The sequence below is a fragment of the Rattus rattus genome, chromosome 3 (genome assembly GCF_011064425.1).
Source record: "Rattus rattus isolate New Zealand chromosome 3, Rrattus_CSIRO_v1, whole genome shotgun sequence".
NCBI lineage: Eukaryota > Metazoa > Chordata > Mammalia > Rodentia > Muridae > Rattus > Rattus rattus.
This window is the reverse complement of record NC_046156.1, coordinates 181888287-181902216: the sequence shown is the minus strand read 5'-3', so window position 1 is coordinate 181902216 and position 13930 is coordinate 181888287. Positions and strand designations below refer to the sequence as shown.

The 13930-nt window shown below is 43.5% G+C and overlaps 1 protein-coding gene across 1 annotated transcript; it reads left to right on the top strand.

Annotated features, from left to right (window-relative positions):
* The first annotated feature begins 1991 nt into the window (after nt 1–1991).
* Mocs2 (molybdenum cofactor synthesis 2) lies at nt 1992–13930 on the top strand. The gene is made up of 6 exons (XM_032898866.1): nt 1992–2068; nt 4700–4844; nt 8583–8710; nt 9609–9759; nt 10511–10634; nt 13147–13930. The coding sequence occupies exons 2-6, from the start codon at nt 4747–4749 to the stop codon at nt 13213–13215; spliced, it is 570 nt and encodes a 189-aa protein (XP_032754757.1). The 5' UTR covers nt 1992–2068; nt 4700–4746; the 3' UTR covers nt 13216–13930.

Here is a 13930-nt window from a genome sequence, read left to right as displayed (position 1 = left end):
GAAATAAGATGGAAATGTCTTTACCTGAATTCATGTCTTTGTTTTTAACTAAATGGCAACTCATATAGTATAGACTGAGAAAATAGTGACAGGATTTTTTTTTATAATAAATTGTAACTTAAGCAAAATAATAATCTTGCTACTAAAGAGGTTAGGCTGATCCTAATGCAATTTCTTACGTTCTATTCTAATTACTCACTCATATAATTAGTGATTTTGTAACTAAAATAACATTAAAATCTTCAGCATAACATGAAAATATCCTGGTATTACTCTGGTTTGCAATTGGAACTTATAGATGGGGCTACATTATTCATTGGGTAATGAAGAAAAAATTGAATAGAAACTCAATGTGTTTGAGGCCAAAAACCTTGAAAGGACTCACTCACCCCATTCATAATTCAAAAAAACATCACGGTCCCTAACAAGATTTGGGAATAGACTGACAAAGATTCTTTTAAACTAAGTCATTAAGTTAAATCCATCAACAGAAAAAACGATGGCAAATGTATGGCATTTTAAAACATTGTTTATTTTAGCTCCTAGAAGAATTTTTAAAAATTCTACCGTTCAGTGCTGTGGATTGTGACTTTACACTAAACCTCAGCCCCAGCCCTAAGAACCTTGTAAAATAAGGAGGCATCATTATGAAAACTATGAAGAAACTTGGTGTTTTTTACTTCAATTCTGGGCAATTTTCAATAGTATTTTCGAAATGAGTGGCACCCTGATGTCATGGTCTCATAATTGGCTTTTTAAGATTTGAATGGAAAAAAAAAAAAGATTTGAATGGAATAAAACTCCATTGAGCTTTGTCTTTTGTCATTGTTAAGATTTTATTTTTTATGTGTGTGGGTGTTTTGCCTGTATGAGTGCCTGAGCACCGCCAACGTGGTTGCTGGGAATTGAACCTGGATCCTCTGGAAGAGCAGCCAGTGCTCTTAACCCTGCCTCATCTCTGAGTCCACTAAACGACGTTTTTAGGAAGAGTTCTTGGGCAATTTTTGAGGTCCCGCCTACTGATCAGGAGCCATAGGCTCTAGCCTCTATGTGCACTGGGTTAAAGACTGCATCACCACATTGAACTATGCATTATTTCTTAGCCTTTGGAAGATACTGCTCATTGCTGTCATTGGATGTGACACCAGAGTAACTGTCGGAGGAGCCCAGAGTAACTGTCACAGTTTCCTTGTTTACCCAACTGGATGTGGACATAAACCTTTACATTAATATTTATCAATCTTATCAAAATCTATGTTGGTGAAAATCATAATCGGGCTTATTACTCCCCTCAGCCCACCCTCCCCCTTCTGTATCTCTGTTTCTTCCTTGAACTGGGTACAGCCATCTTGCCAACTATTTGCCTTCTGGGAATTTATTACGCAACTTTGCGTTCCCATAGCTTGACACAGAACGAGAAATGCCCTTTCCTCCAGTATTTGTTACTACTTTGGCAAATGTATTTGGTACAAGAATCTCTTCTCCTCGGTGAGACTTCCTACAGGTGACTCAGCCCCCCCCTCCCCCGCCACTCTCAAATAAAAGGTATGTTTTTTTTACTAAGATTACAGTTGGAACACAGTTACGGTTAACCTTTGTGAGCCTTCTGCTCAGGACTGAGCACCCAGCGAGGACTACTTAAATCCACGTACCCATGGGACCGCTGAGGTAGAGACTTGTGGCTAGGAAGTCTGGATGGGGTCGCTGGCTCAGAAACTCCTGGGCGCCTAGAGCACTGAAGTGACAGATAAGGTCTCCACGCTGGGATAAGAACCCGAATCCCATACTGGATGGCCGGACCGCATAGGTTAACCCCGGTTAACTCAGCTACTCTGCTGAGTCACAAACGGGTTCGCTACACTGGGATCGAAACTGAGTGAACTTTTGTAGCTGCCGAAGGCGGGGCGGGGCGGAGCGAAATGTACACAAGCGCAGTGACCACACGCCCGGGATTGAGCACCGCCCGGAAGGTGGAGCATCCGGCTGCGCATGCGCCCTGAGTCACCGACTCCATCGGGGTTGGTGAACTGGCTCCCGGCAGTGTAGCGGGATGGTTCCTAGGTGTCAGGTAAGATCTGGTTACACGCGGACAAGCTAGCCTGTGTGCGGCGCTCCACCACAGCCCTGCGCTGCTGGGGCGTCCCTTCCTCTCCACTCCTCCCGGGCTCCGAGCCTTATGCCTGCTGCTCGCTGAATGTCAAGTCCTGTCCCCGGAACTCTGGTGTTCAGGTCATGGCCTGCACGAGCGATTCGCTTCTGGAGGCTCCTAGACATTTTCACCCCCTGCCATTCGGATGATTCGGTTTGACAGACACTTTTTAAAATTAAAACGCTCCTAATTAGGAATTATTGTGAGGAAATGTGCATCACCCATGGATTGACAGGCACTGGATAATTTGCAGCAGCTCTGATAATTGTGGCGAGACTAAGTTGTACTGAGTGACAGGTGAGCCCTTCTGCATGGTTCCCAGGCTGATTACACAGGTTTGGCCTAGAAACTACCTGTTTATCCTGTAATTCAAGCCCATTTGCTTTGCTGCATGGCAAATGTTCTGCGTTATGTAACTTAATCGTAATGTAGGACGGAATCAAAGGTCATTTGACCACCGAGAAATGAAAGCTAGGCTTTTGCTGACTGGGTCATTTAATTTACTTGTGTAATTCACTTCTTGACTCAGACTGCTTCGCAGCTTATAGAAGAATCGATTCTGGGGCAACTTAAGTCAGACTTACCATGTTTTCTAAGGAAATACATTAGGATTTTAATGCTGCCACACAAGCTTATGAGAGGTCAGAACTGAGTTTAAGGCTTTTGTCTCAAATAAAAGTCTGTGGATATACTAAGTGGTGTTTTTGTTGTTGTTGTTGTTTGTTTTGTTTTGTTTTGTTTTGCTTTTGTTATCAAGACAGGGTTTTCTGTGTAGTCCTGGCTATCCTGGACCACACTGAGTAGACCAGGCTGGTCTTGAACTTACAGAGATCTGCCGGCTTCTGCCTCCTGAGTGCTGGGATTAAAAGGCATGTGTCAGCACTACCAGGCAATACTGAAGTTTTATGAGCCATTACATTTGGGAAGGGAGGAGACTTCTCGGTTTGAGTTATTTAGAGTATCCTCTCTCCTTTCAGATCGAAGTGTTGTATTTTGCAAAAAGTGCTGAAATCGCTGGCGTTCGCTCCGAGACCATCTCTGTGCCACAGGAAATCAAGGCATCACAGCTGTGGCAGGAGCTAGAGACTCTCCATCCTGGGTAGTTAACGTTGTAGAATGCATACGATGACTCTCCATCCTGGGTAGTTAACGCTGTAGAATGCATACGATGAACTTGTAGGTGTTTAAAATGAGTAGACTGTGTGTGTGTGACTCTCCATCCTGGGTAGTTAACGTTGTAGAATGCATACGATGAACTTGTAGGTTTTTAAAATGAGTAGACTGTGTGTGTGTGTGTGTGTGTGTGTGTGTGTGTGTGTGTGTGTGTGTGTGTGTTAAAACACAAGAGTACTAGTTCTGATTTTCTGGAAAATTTAAAACTCTTGTATTTAGATATGTAATGTAATTATATTTAATTTACAATTGTTTTTATAATTTCTAAGACAGAAAAATTTAAGTCCTGTCTTTTATAGCCTAAGACGGAAAATTTAAAGATGCTGTTAAAAGTGTATACTGTAAACATTCCTGTCCTTTTCTTTTCTCTAGAATACTCAAAAGTTTCTGAGATTGAAAGACAAATTAAATACAACAAATCCTACATGTGTCTGAGCTTGGGTTTTATGATATTTGAAATTGTCTCACTGACCCTTGAAAACCTGGAATTAAACTTATTATTTCTACCTCGAGCCCTTCTGAGATGAAAAATAGAACAGCTAGAAAATGCCCCAGGAATACCGATAGTGCTGCTTCAGCCTGCAGAGAGAGGTTTCACCCAGAGCTCTGCTCTGTATAGAAGGTGCTACACCAGCAGCTCCCAACCTGTGGGTTGCGACCCCTTTGTGGGTCAAGTGAGCTTTACACAAGGGTCACACATCAGATAGCATAAGAGATGTTTACATTAGGATTCATAACAGCAGCAAAATTACAGTTACGAAGTAACAATGAAATAATTTTATGGCTGGGGGGTCACCATGTTGTATTAAAGGTTCGCAGTGTTAGGAAAGTGTCACATTGTATGCTCAGAAGGAAATACTTCTCCCTGGCTAGGAATCACTCAAGTCAGTGAAAAGTTGGCAAGACCTTTGTGCCACTTCACCTACCTCTAGGCCCACAGCTGGCTTCCTGTGAAAAAGCCATGCTCTGGTTGGAAAGCTTTTGTTTTGTTTTGTTTTGTTTTGTTTTTTTTTCTTCTAAGTTTTAGATATAGGCCTGCAAACTTTTCTGTCCCTTTCTCTTCTTTAGAATACTCAAAGATTTCTGAGGTTAAAAGAAAAGTAAAGTATAATGAACCCCACCCAGTGTGGAGCTTGGGTTTATGGTATCTGAAAAGTCCCCACTGGCCCTACTTTTGGGGCACCCACCCCCTAAACACATGACTCTTCAGCAAAGAGTGACCTAACCTATTTTTGTGATCTAGTATGTCCTTTGAGGGATATGTCCTCTACAGAGTGAGAGTTAGGTCAGTGTCTTTGTGAACGAAGTGTTACTTAATGCCCCTGAGGAGATGTGAGGCGTAGTTCACGGTGGCTAATCAGGCTGCTTCTCCTTCAGGTTGGCTGATGTTAGAAACCAGGTGATATTTGCTGTTCGTCAAGAGTATGTCGAGCTTGGAGATCAACAACTCCTGCTTCAGCCTGGAGACGAAGTCGCCATCATCCCACCAATCAGTGGAGGATAGTGCGTCTGAGCCATTGGGGTATGCGGCGAAGGACCATCCACAGGATACCTTGTGTGTGGTTTGCCGTTACTGTCTCTTTGTGAGTCTGGGTGCCCCGGGCCTTTACGGAGGCAGCAGCAATCGGGATGATTGTACTGATGGGAGGTAGCGATGAGTCTCCCGTCTCCCATGACTCCTAGAGTAAGCGGTTCGATCTGCTCGTGTTGTATTCATTTAACATCGCGTACTGAGATCTTATTATGCATGTGTTTTTGATGGTGGGAAAACAAAATTAGAGAAAGTTTAAACAACCTTGTCTTTGGAGACTGGGGAGGTGGCTCGGTTTGTGAAGTGCTTGCATGAGTAGGAGGGCTTATGTTAGAGACCTAGAACCCCTACAAAGACCAGATGTGGCCACATATTCTTTTAGCCCCAGCCCTGGAAGGCAGAGACGGATGGATCCCTTGGATGCACAGGCCAGTGAACTCCAGATTAGCTGAGAGACTCTGTTTCAAAACGTAAGATGGGGGGTTGGGGATTTAGCCCAGTGGTAGAGCGCTTGCCTAGGAAGCGCAAGGCCCTGGGTTCGGTCCCCAGCTCCGGAATCAAAACATAAGATGGGAAGCAACAGAGGAAGACATCAGGGTTGCCATTTGACCTCCACGAAGATGTGCACAGTGTTCAGGTCCATGAGCACACACACGTATATGCACACACAAACAGAATCTTGCTTTGGCCACATGTGATCACATACGGCCTTCCGTCACAGTGGCAGGACCCGAATTTGAATTCACCTTTGTAACATGATCTTGTTTACTTTTTAACAAGTGCGGTTTGGTTACTTATACCCGATAACAGCTTCCTTGGGTATAAATTGCACAAGCAGGAAGGTCAGCGTCCCGAAAAGACAGTCAGCCATTGTCCAGTACAAAGGAGCAGCTTATCAGCTGTGTTGCCGCGGGGCTCCAGGATCACTGGGTTCATGGAGGAGTGGGATGCACATAAACATTCTTCAGGGTAGTTTGGGAATACCCAGCTTAAAGGAGTCACAACAGCTTGTCTCATTGTCAACTGAAGAATTAATAAACTGCAAACTAAACCATTTTTGATTAAAAACTCCTTAAGCTAGAGATTAAAAAAAGATAGAAAAAAATTCCCTCCGAAGCAACAGTTTGGTCCCATTAAAAACAAGCCGGAGGTGTCTGTCCTCTGCCTCCCTTTCCTAGAAAGCCATGTAGCAGGTGTCAGCATGTTCACACTTAGGGGACTTTCTCAGGCCTGCTGTCTGGGCACACTAGGACTCCCCGTGGAAGACGTGTCTTAGTTTCATGTGGGCATTCCGATCCGCATAATCTCAGGGGTTTCTGAGATGCTAATGTTCAGAGTTAATTCAGAGAGCAGCACACTGCTGTTAAAAGCTCAGGTGCCTGACTGCAGCTGGTCAGAAAGGTGAGGACAATTGCTAAAAGGATCGGGCAGTGCTTGAGTGAGCTTGGCCTGATTACCTTAGCCGGCGTCAGAACCCGCAAGCGTGTTTGAGTATTTACAGTCAGAGGTGCGGGAACTCAGTGTGGTTGGCAGCATGGTTTGGGTTTGGTGTTATCAGAAAAAAGAATTATATGTAAAGCAGTGGTTCTCAACCTCTGGGTTTTGACCCCTTTGTGGGGGTGGGGTCAAACAATCCTTTCACAGGAGTCGCATATCAGATATCCTATTAGATATTTACAATTCATAACAGCAGTAAAATTACAGTTATGAAGTAGCAAAACAATAATTTTATGGTTGGGGGTCACCGCAACATGGGGAGCTGCATTGAAGAGTTAGGAAGGTTGAGAACCACTGGTGTGAAGGGCGTTAGCGTCTCAGGTGGCACGTAGAGCGGGGAGAAATCCTGGGAGCCAGGGAAACAAACACTGGATCACGACTTCATGAATTCTCAGAATTTTGCACGGGTCTCTGACAAGCTCTCTGAGGCTTCTTCCATTTTTTTCTGGTCAGATGAATTTCACAGGATTTCTAATTATACTTCCCATGGCGGTGTAGTGTAAGGTCCTCTTGCCTGGTCAGCCTCAGGCTAGCCTCTCCCCTTTACTCCTGTGCTTACAAGGGCATCATATTCTTTATTGTCCCATAATCTTGAAATTTGCGGCTCCCTTTCATCACCTGCACCCCGTCCCCATTTCTCCGTGTCACCTCTATCGCTCACGTCTCAACTTTGAACGTTACCTCTTTAGAAAGACCTTTGGGCTCTCTTTATCTGCAACAGTCCCCGAGACCTGTCTCAGAAATTTGTCTATTTCCTCAGTGTGGTAGGTTTGTGACTGCTCTTACATTTTTTTTGCATGTAGTGTGTGTGTGTGTGTGTGTGTGTGTGTGTGTGTGTGTGCGTGTGTGTAAGTGGATAAATGTACGTGCACCACAGGGTACATATGAAAGTCAGAGGACAGCTTGTGGGAGTTGATTCTCTCCTTCCACCATGAATGTGGATGAAACCGGGCATGAGACTTGGTCGTTAGCTTTGGTGACAAGGGCCTTTACCTGCTGAGCCATCTTCCTGGACCTGTGGCTCTTCAGTGGTTTACTTCTCCTGTTCAAATAGAAGCACTCTGCAGTCAGGAGCCTGTGTTTTTTCCCCTGCAGACCAGTGCCTAGGGTACTTCTGTCTCTTAGTCATTTGTCTTCCGTTTCTGTGATGAAACACCATGCCCAAAAGCGAGTTAGAAACTAAAGAGTTTATGTCTCTACTTACTAGCCTGGATCACACTCCATCACTGAGGGAATTCAAGGCTAGAACTGAACCAGAAACCATGTTGGACTACTGCTTGCCGGCTTAGTCCTCACGGCTTGTTCATTACGGTTTGCTTCATCTGCTTTCTTATAGCACCCAGGACACTACCATAGGGGTGGCACTCCCCACAGTGAGCTGGGTTCTCCCACCTCAAGCATCAATAAGGAAAACGCCCCAGAGGCTTACCTACAGACCAATCTGGTGGCAGCCTGAGAGTCCCTCTTCCCGGATAACTCTAGCTGTGTCAGATTGACATAAAACTGCCCACCACAGTATAAACAGATAGCATAGCGTAATACTGTTTACTGAATAAGTGAAAAACTCCGAAAGACTTTATACAGTACCCGGAGGAAAGCTGCAAAGTTGTTATCTTTTTGTCCTCCATAACTGACTTGGCTTGAGCTAGGTCGTGAAGGGCTCCTTGTTCCTGTGGAATCATCATCTCTTCTCTTTTCCCATCTCTTGCTTGAACAAAGGAAAGGGCCACTCTGTGTGTGCAGCTGGCTGATATAGTGACTAGTGATATTCTAGATGTGGGGCGGGGTCCCTTACCTAGTGATTAGTGGTGTTCTACATGTATGGCTTGCTTACATAACGATTAATGGTGTTCTAAGCATGGGGCTCCCTTACACAGTGGTTAGTGATGTTCTGGGTGTGGGGCTCAGTTAATGGTTAGGGGTACTCTGGGTGTAGGGCCTTGTTGAGCAGTCATTAGTGATGACATACACCTAGACATAAGTATTGATACCTCAGCTGTACTGTGCTGAGATGAACAGCAAGTACTTGGATATATTGGCAATTGCACGGACACATGCTAGTGAAGAGGCTTATGTGGAACTCCTGTAGATTCATGGGGAGCATAGTAATTATCATTCAAATAAAGTCCTTGTCTTCCCACCTAATACAGCAAAAGTGCACATGGAAACCACGCGTGTGGAGTGTCTCACTCCTGCCACTCTTGCTAAGGGTTGTTGACGTCTTATTCCTAGGAAAGATGTGGATGATGTGCAGGAGAAATCTAAGGACATAATACAGTTCACTGCCAAGAAGCTCTCAGTGGGGGAAGTGTCACAGCTGGTGGTGTCCCCTCTATGTGGTGCAGTGTCTCTCTTCGTAGGTGAGTTTGTGACTTTCCGTGCTTCTACATGTTGGCGCCAACAGTCAACGGATGGGCAATACTGAGTGACAAGCCGAAACTGCCCATGGAGTGGACAGAGACTTCGCAGTTCTGGTTTTAGCTTAGTTACTTTTTGATTAACAAGCCATATTAAATTACAGAGATAATAAAGCGTGATAAGAGTCAATGCTAAGAGAGAAATTTCATATGTTCCAAATGCCGAGATAAAATATGTGTTTATAGATTAAACTGGGGATGTACATGTTTCCCTTTCGGGTATGAGATGCTGCCAATATCAGAGGAATATGGCTGTCTGTCCTGTGATGCTTTTAGGGAGCTTCTAAGTTATTATTAGTTCTGATCATCTTGGAGATAATGCTTGTTTGTTCTTCTTCTTCTTCTTTTTTTTTTTTTTTTTTTTTTTTTTTTTTTTTTTTTTGGAGCTGGGGACCGAACCCAGGGCCTTGCGCTTCCTAGGTAAGCGCTCTACCACTGAGCTAAATCCCCAGCCCCTTGTTTGTTCTTCTAATCAAGTTTTGCTAATAGAAAATTTGTGGGCTGGAGAGATGGCTCAGTGGTTAAGAGCACTGTCTGCTCTTCCAGAGGTCCTGAGTTCAATTCCCAGCAACCACATAGTGGCTCACAACCATCTATAATCAGATCTGGTGCCCTCTTCTGGTCTGCAGGAATACATGCAGGCAGAAAGCTATATGATGTGTACATAATAAATAAATAAATGTTAAAAAAAAAGAAAATTTGTATGTTTTAGACAAATGTACACTACTTCTTTGTAAGTTAGAAATAATTCTTTTTAAAAGAATTATGTAAATTGAGTATTTCTGCTACAGGGAAAATGTTATTTTCATTGCGTGATTTTTTTGTTTGTTTTGTTTTTTAGGGACTACAAGAAATAACTTCGAAGGCAAGAAAGTCATTAGCTTAGAATATGAAGCATATCTACCCATGGCAGAAAATGAAATCAGAAAAATTTGCAATGACATTCGGCAGAAATGGCCAGTGAGGCACATAGCGGTGTTCCATCGGCTTGGGTAGGATCTCTTGATCCTTTGAATGGTGACTATGGTTTTTCTCTGGAGGATAGTGGAGAGGGCATCCAGTATTCACCTTGATTGCGGTTGTAGCTTTGGATGGCCTCGCCACCTCTTGTGCTCTAATGAAACATAACTGTGCCAAGATCTTCAGGTCCCGGCCTGCAGTGCCTGTGGGAATCTCTGCCCAAATCCTTGACCATTGACAGTTGTTCTAGGCCCTTAGCTCAGAGTATGTTGAAAGTTGGCTACAGATCTGAAGCCATTAAAAACAGTTGGTTTCTCAGACCACCAAAAAGTGGCCTTCCAGGATTTTAAAAGAAGCCATCAATTAAGACATCTCTCATTGTTATTAGCTATAATTTTATTACTAACCGCTAATGCTACTGGCTGTTGCCTATCCTGTTGCTTAAGATTCATTGGTATTTATTAGTTTTAATTGTATGTTAAGTGTATGTGGTCACTCTGTAGTCTTTAGAGACCATCCCATACTCTACCTTGTTTGAATCAGAGGTTTATTGAGTTAGAGACTTTTCTTCTTGGTCCCCATTGAAGAGTTTTTATGGAGAGATGCTAATTCCACTGAATATAACTGAGATAAATTATCATTTTCTAGTTAAACTGGATATTTAAGTGCAATACAATTACTATTTACATAGTAATTATAGGTTTTTTTCTAAAATAGTTTTAGTGGTTTCTTTAATGTGTGAGTTAGGAGATAATGGTAATTTTCTCCGCCATCTTGTTAAAGTCTGGTTCCAGTGTCAGAAGCAAGCACAGTTATTGCTGTGTCCTCAGCTCACAGAGCCGCGTCCCTTGAAGCCGTGAGCTACGCCATTGACTCTTTAAAAGCCAAGGTGCCCATATGGAAGAAGGTGAGTGAGGAAATACCTCATTTTGCCACATGGAGATGATTTTATTCTTAGAGAAAAATGGGACTTAAGAGCCTGTTCCGAATTTGACTTCATATGCCTTCCTTACCTATAGAATCTGGTTCTTCTCATCTGTGAAACAGCACATTTATGAAGTGACTGTTGTCCAAGTTTAACCATAGATATTTATATATAAGTATATAAATGTATAAATGTATAAATATATATCCCAGGGAATGCATGGTATAGAGTAGGCCTCCACAAAGGCTGGCAGGTAGAATGTCTAATCCACACTGTTTCTATTCATAAGGTAAGTATCCCTTCAGTTAGGATTCTATTCAACTAGAATCTTTCTTTGGAAAGTAAGAATAATGTTGGCTTCTTAGTCTTTGGAGCATTTGCCTAGTGGTTTTCTTTTCAAGATGGAGACTGCATCTGAGAAAATGCTTAATGGATGGATTAGAAAACAAATAGGTACTGGACAAGGTGTCCCACATCCACATTCCCAGCAATGTGGGAGAAGCACAAGTTTCAGTCTGCCTTAGGCTACGTAGGCCCTATCTCAAAAGTATATATGAAAAACATGGAGAACACATTCTGATGCGTTTTCTGCCTTTTAGTCAGGTCAAACAAGAACAAGTCACTCTGGTTAAATGGACATTTTGCACGGACAGCCTCCCCTCCCCATGGTAGTGCAGCAGCATTGGGCGGACAGTTCTGCACTTGGAAATGTGAACCTATGCATCTGAGTCCAGGATCCCTGAGTTGCCTCAGCAGTGTGGCTGTTCCCAAAGCCGAGAGACTAATGGTAGCTCAAAAGTCAGGAGAAGCACACAGGGCCAGGAAAAAAAAGCAGTGGCTGGCCTCAGTCAGTGGGAAAGATGAGCAACCAGGACCATGGTCTGTGAAATTTAGTGGGTATATTTTCTGAGTAAAACTCGATCCTCTCTGTGGGCTAAAGACTTTAGGAACTACTTTGGAATTGCACGATAGGGTATGTATGTGGAGCTCGTGATTCTGAGAGAATGTGAGGCAGGCCCAGACAAGGGACTTGAGAACACTCCAAACGAGGTTCCAGCCAGATAGCAAAGATTGTTCTCTTTACTGCAGAGGAGAGGACGACAGGAAAGACAGCAGAGGAGGACCAGCCCTGAAGTGAGAGCAGAAAGCCACTCTCACCTTATGCCTCAAGGAATCGTGGATTTTATATTTGCTGTTTTTTCTTTTTAGAGAGGTGGGGAAGTGCAGGTGCTCAGAGGCAGTCAAACAGAGCGGGGAACCAGGACCTTGTCTGGGGACAAAACAAGACACTGGTGACCTACTCTATGAGGTGCAGCACAGACCTTACATACCAAGGAATTAAAATAGCTGCCGTGAGGAAACCGAGAGAGAAATTCAGCAGCTTAGTAGAGAAGGGGCGGGGCAGGAGGAGGGAGAGGAAAGGAGCAGAGATGAGTGTTGGAGGTGGAAACCACAGGAACGCATTTTCGGGCAGTTGAACTCGGGTTTCTCTCACTGTGGGAATGAGATCTGGCCAGTGTGAAGGGGTGATGATTTTCTTCTTCCCGTTCATGGTTGTCTGAGTTCCAGTCTGATTCTTTACCTAACCCACACTTGAAGATCATCTGAAAAAGGACTGGAGGCACTGCACAGAGGTCAGAGAGACTGAGGTGCAGGCCTCTTTAAATACTGCCGTGTCCTCATGTAACTTCACGGCTGATGGAAATACAGTTGTCTTAGGGTTCCTATTCCTGCACAAACATCATAAGCAAGAAGCAAGTTGGGGAGGAAAGGGTTTATTCAGTGTAAACCTCCACATTGCTGTTCATCAAAGGAAGTCAGGACTAGAACTCAAGCAGGCCAACAAGCAGGAGCTGATGCAGAGGCCATGAGGGATGGCCTTGCTCTGCCTTGCTTCAAGCTTGTTCTCCTGTAGAACCCAGGACCATCAGCCCAAGGATGGCACCACCCTCAATGGGCTGAATCCTCCATCCCGGATCACTAGCTGAGAAAATGCCTTACAGCTGGGTCTCATAGGGCCATTTCCACAACTGAGGCTCCTTTCTCCGTGATAACTTCAGCTTGTGTCAAGTCGACACACAGAATCAGCCAGCACGCCAGTCCGCCTTTTCTTTTACTGATGTTCAAGTAGGTGTGTTTGCAAAGAAGAACAGTTTAAGCATTCCATTTTCTCACACACAATTTAATGCATGGTAAACAAAGTTTTATCAAAAGAGATAGATGTGTAGGGGTGGAGGTAGCCCACATGGGATTGCTCATTTTCTGTAGCCGCATCGTGTTGTGACGGCTTCTGCCTCTCATTTCCTAGTGGGCGTAGAGGAGCATGCAATAAGGACCATGCATTTGTGTTCCTGTTCTTGGTGCCGCGTGCAGTGTCCCTTACATTGTTAAGGAGGAGGTGGTACACGTAGATGCGCTATTTACTTATCTGATGTATTCCAAATACTTTCTCATTATCATGCATTTTAATCCCTGCTCTGGTTCTGTCTTTTAGGAAATATATGAAGAATCAACATCATCTTGGAAAAGAAACAAGGAATGCTTCTGGGCAGCTGATGACTAGTCAAGTTTTGGTGCACTGAATCTTAAATTTGGTAAATAATCGTTTAGGTTACACCAATGGAGAGCTAGGGAAGTGCCCGAGTGTGTGGGCTGAGGGGCCGCGTAGGACCTAAAGCTGGGAAGAAATGGCTTGAACCTTCTGTGACTAACTCCTAGTCGTAGCCAGCGCACAACGAGCTGCAGCCTTCCTTTCACCATCAGCTGTCCCAGGAAGACCTCGCTGTCCCAGAGGGTATTGACGCATCGTGATAGGGCATGTGTTAACAAAAAATTGACGGAATCAGAAAGTCATTCTCAGTTGTGACATTACATATTTTACATAACTTAGAAGTGAACCTAAATAAATCATGATTTTAATTAAAAATAGATTCTGTTTCTCTTTTAGTCAGTGATAATACCCAAGGGATTTTACATTACAGACACCTCTCTGACTTCAGAATCCATAATTATACACAGTAAGGCTTTTTTATATCTCATTGGTTGTCAATATTCTCATCACTGTACAGATTAGCATAAAACTGTTCTAAAACTAACTAGCAGCAAGGTGGTTTATGTTAAAATGATGTGTGATGCTTAAAAGTTGGCCCACAACTATTTGAGGACATTGTGTAATTATTTACTAAAGTAGTTTGGATAGTTTTCATAATGTTTATGTAACACTGGCCTGTGTGAAATTATTACTAAACAAATTAAATTTTCTGCAAGATTTTTATACC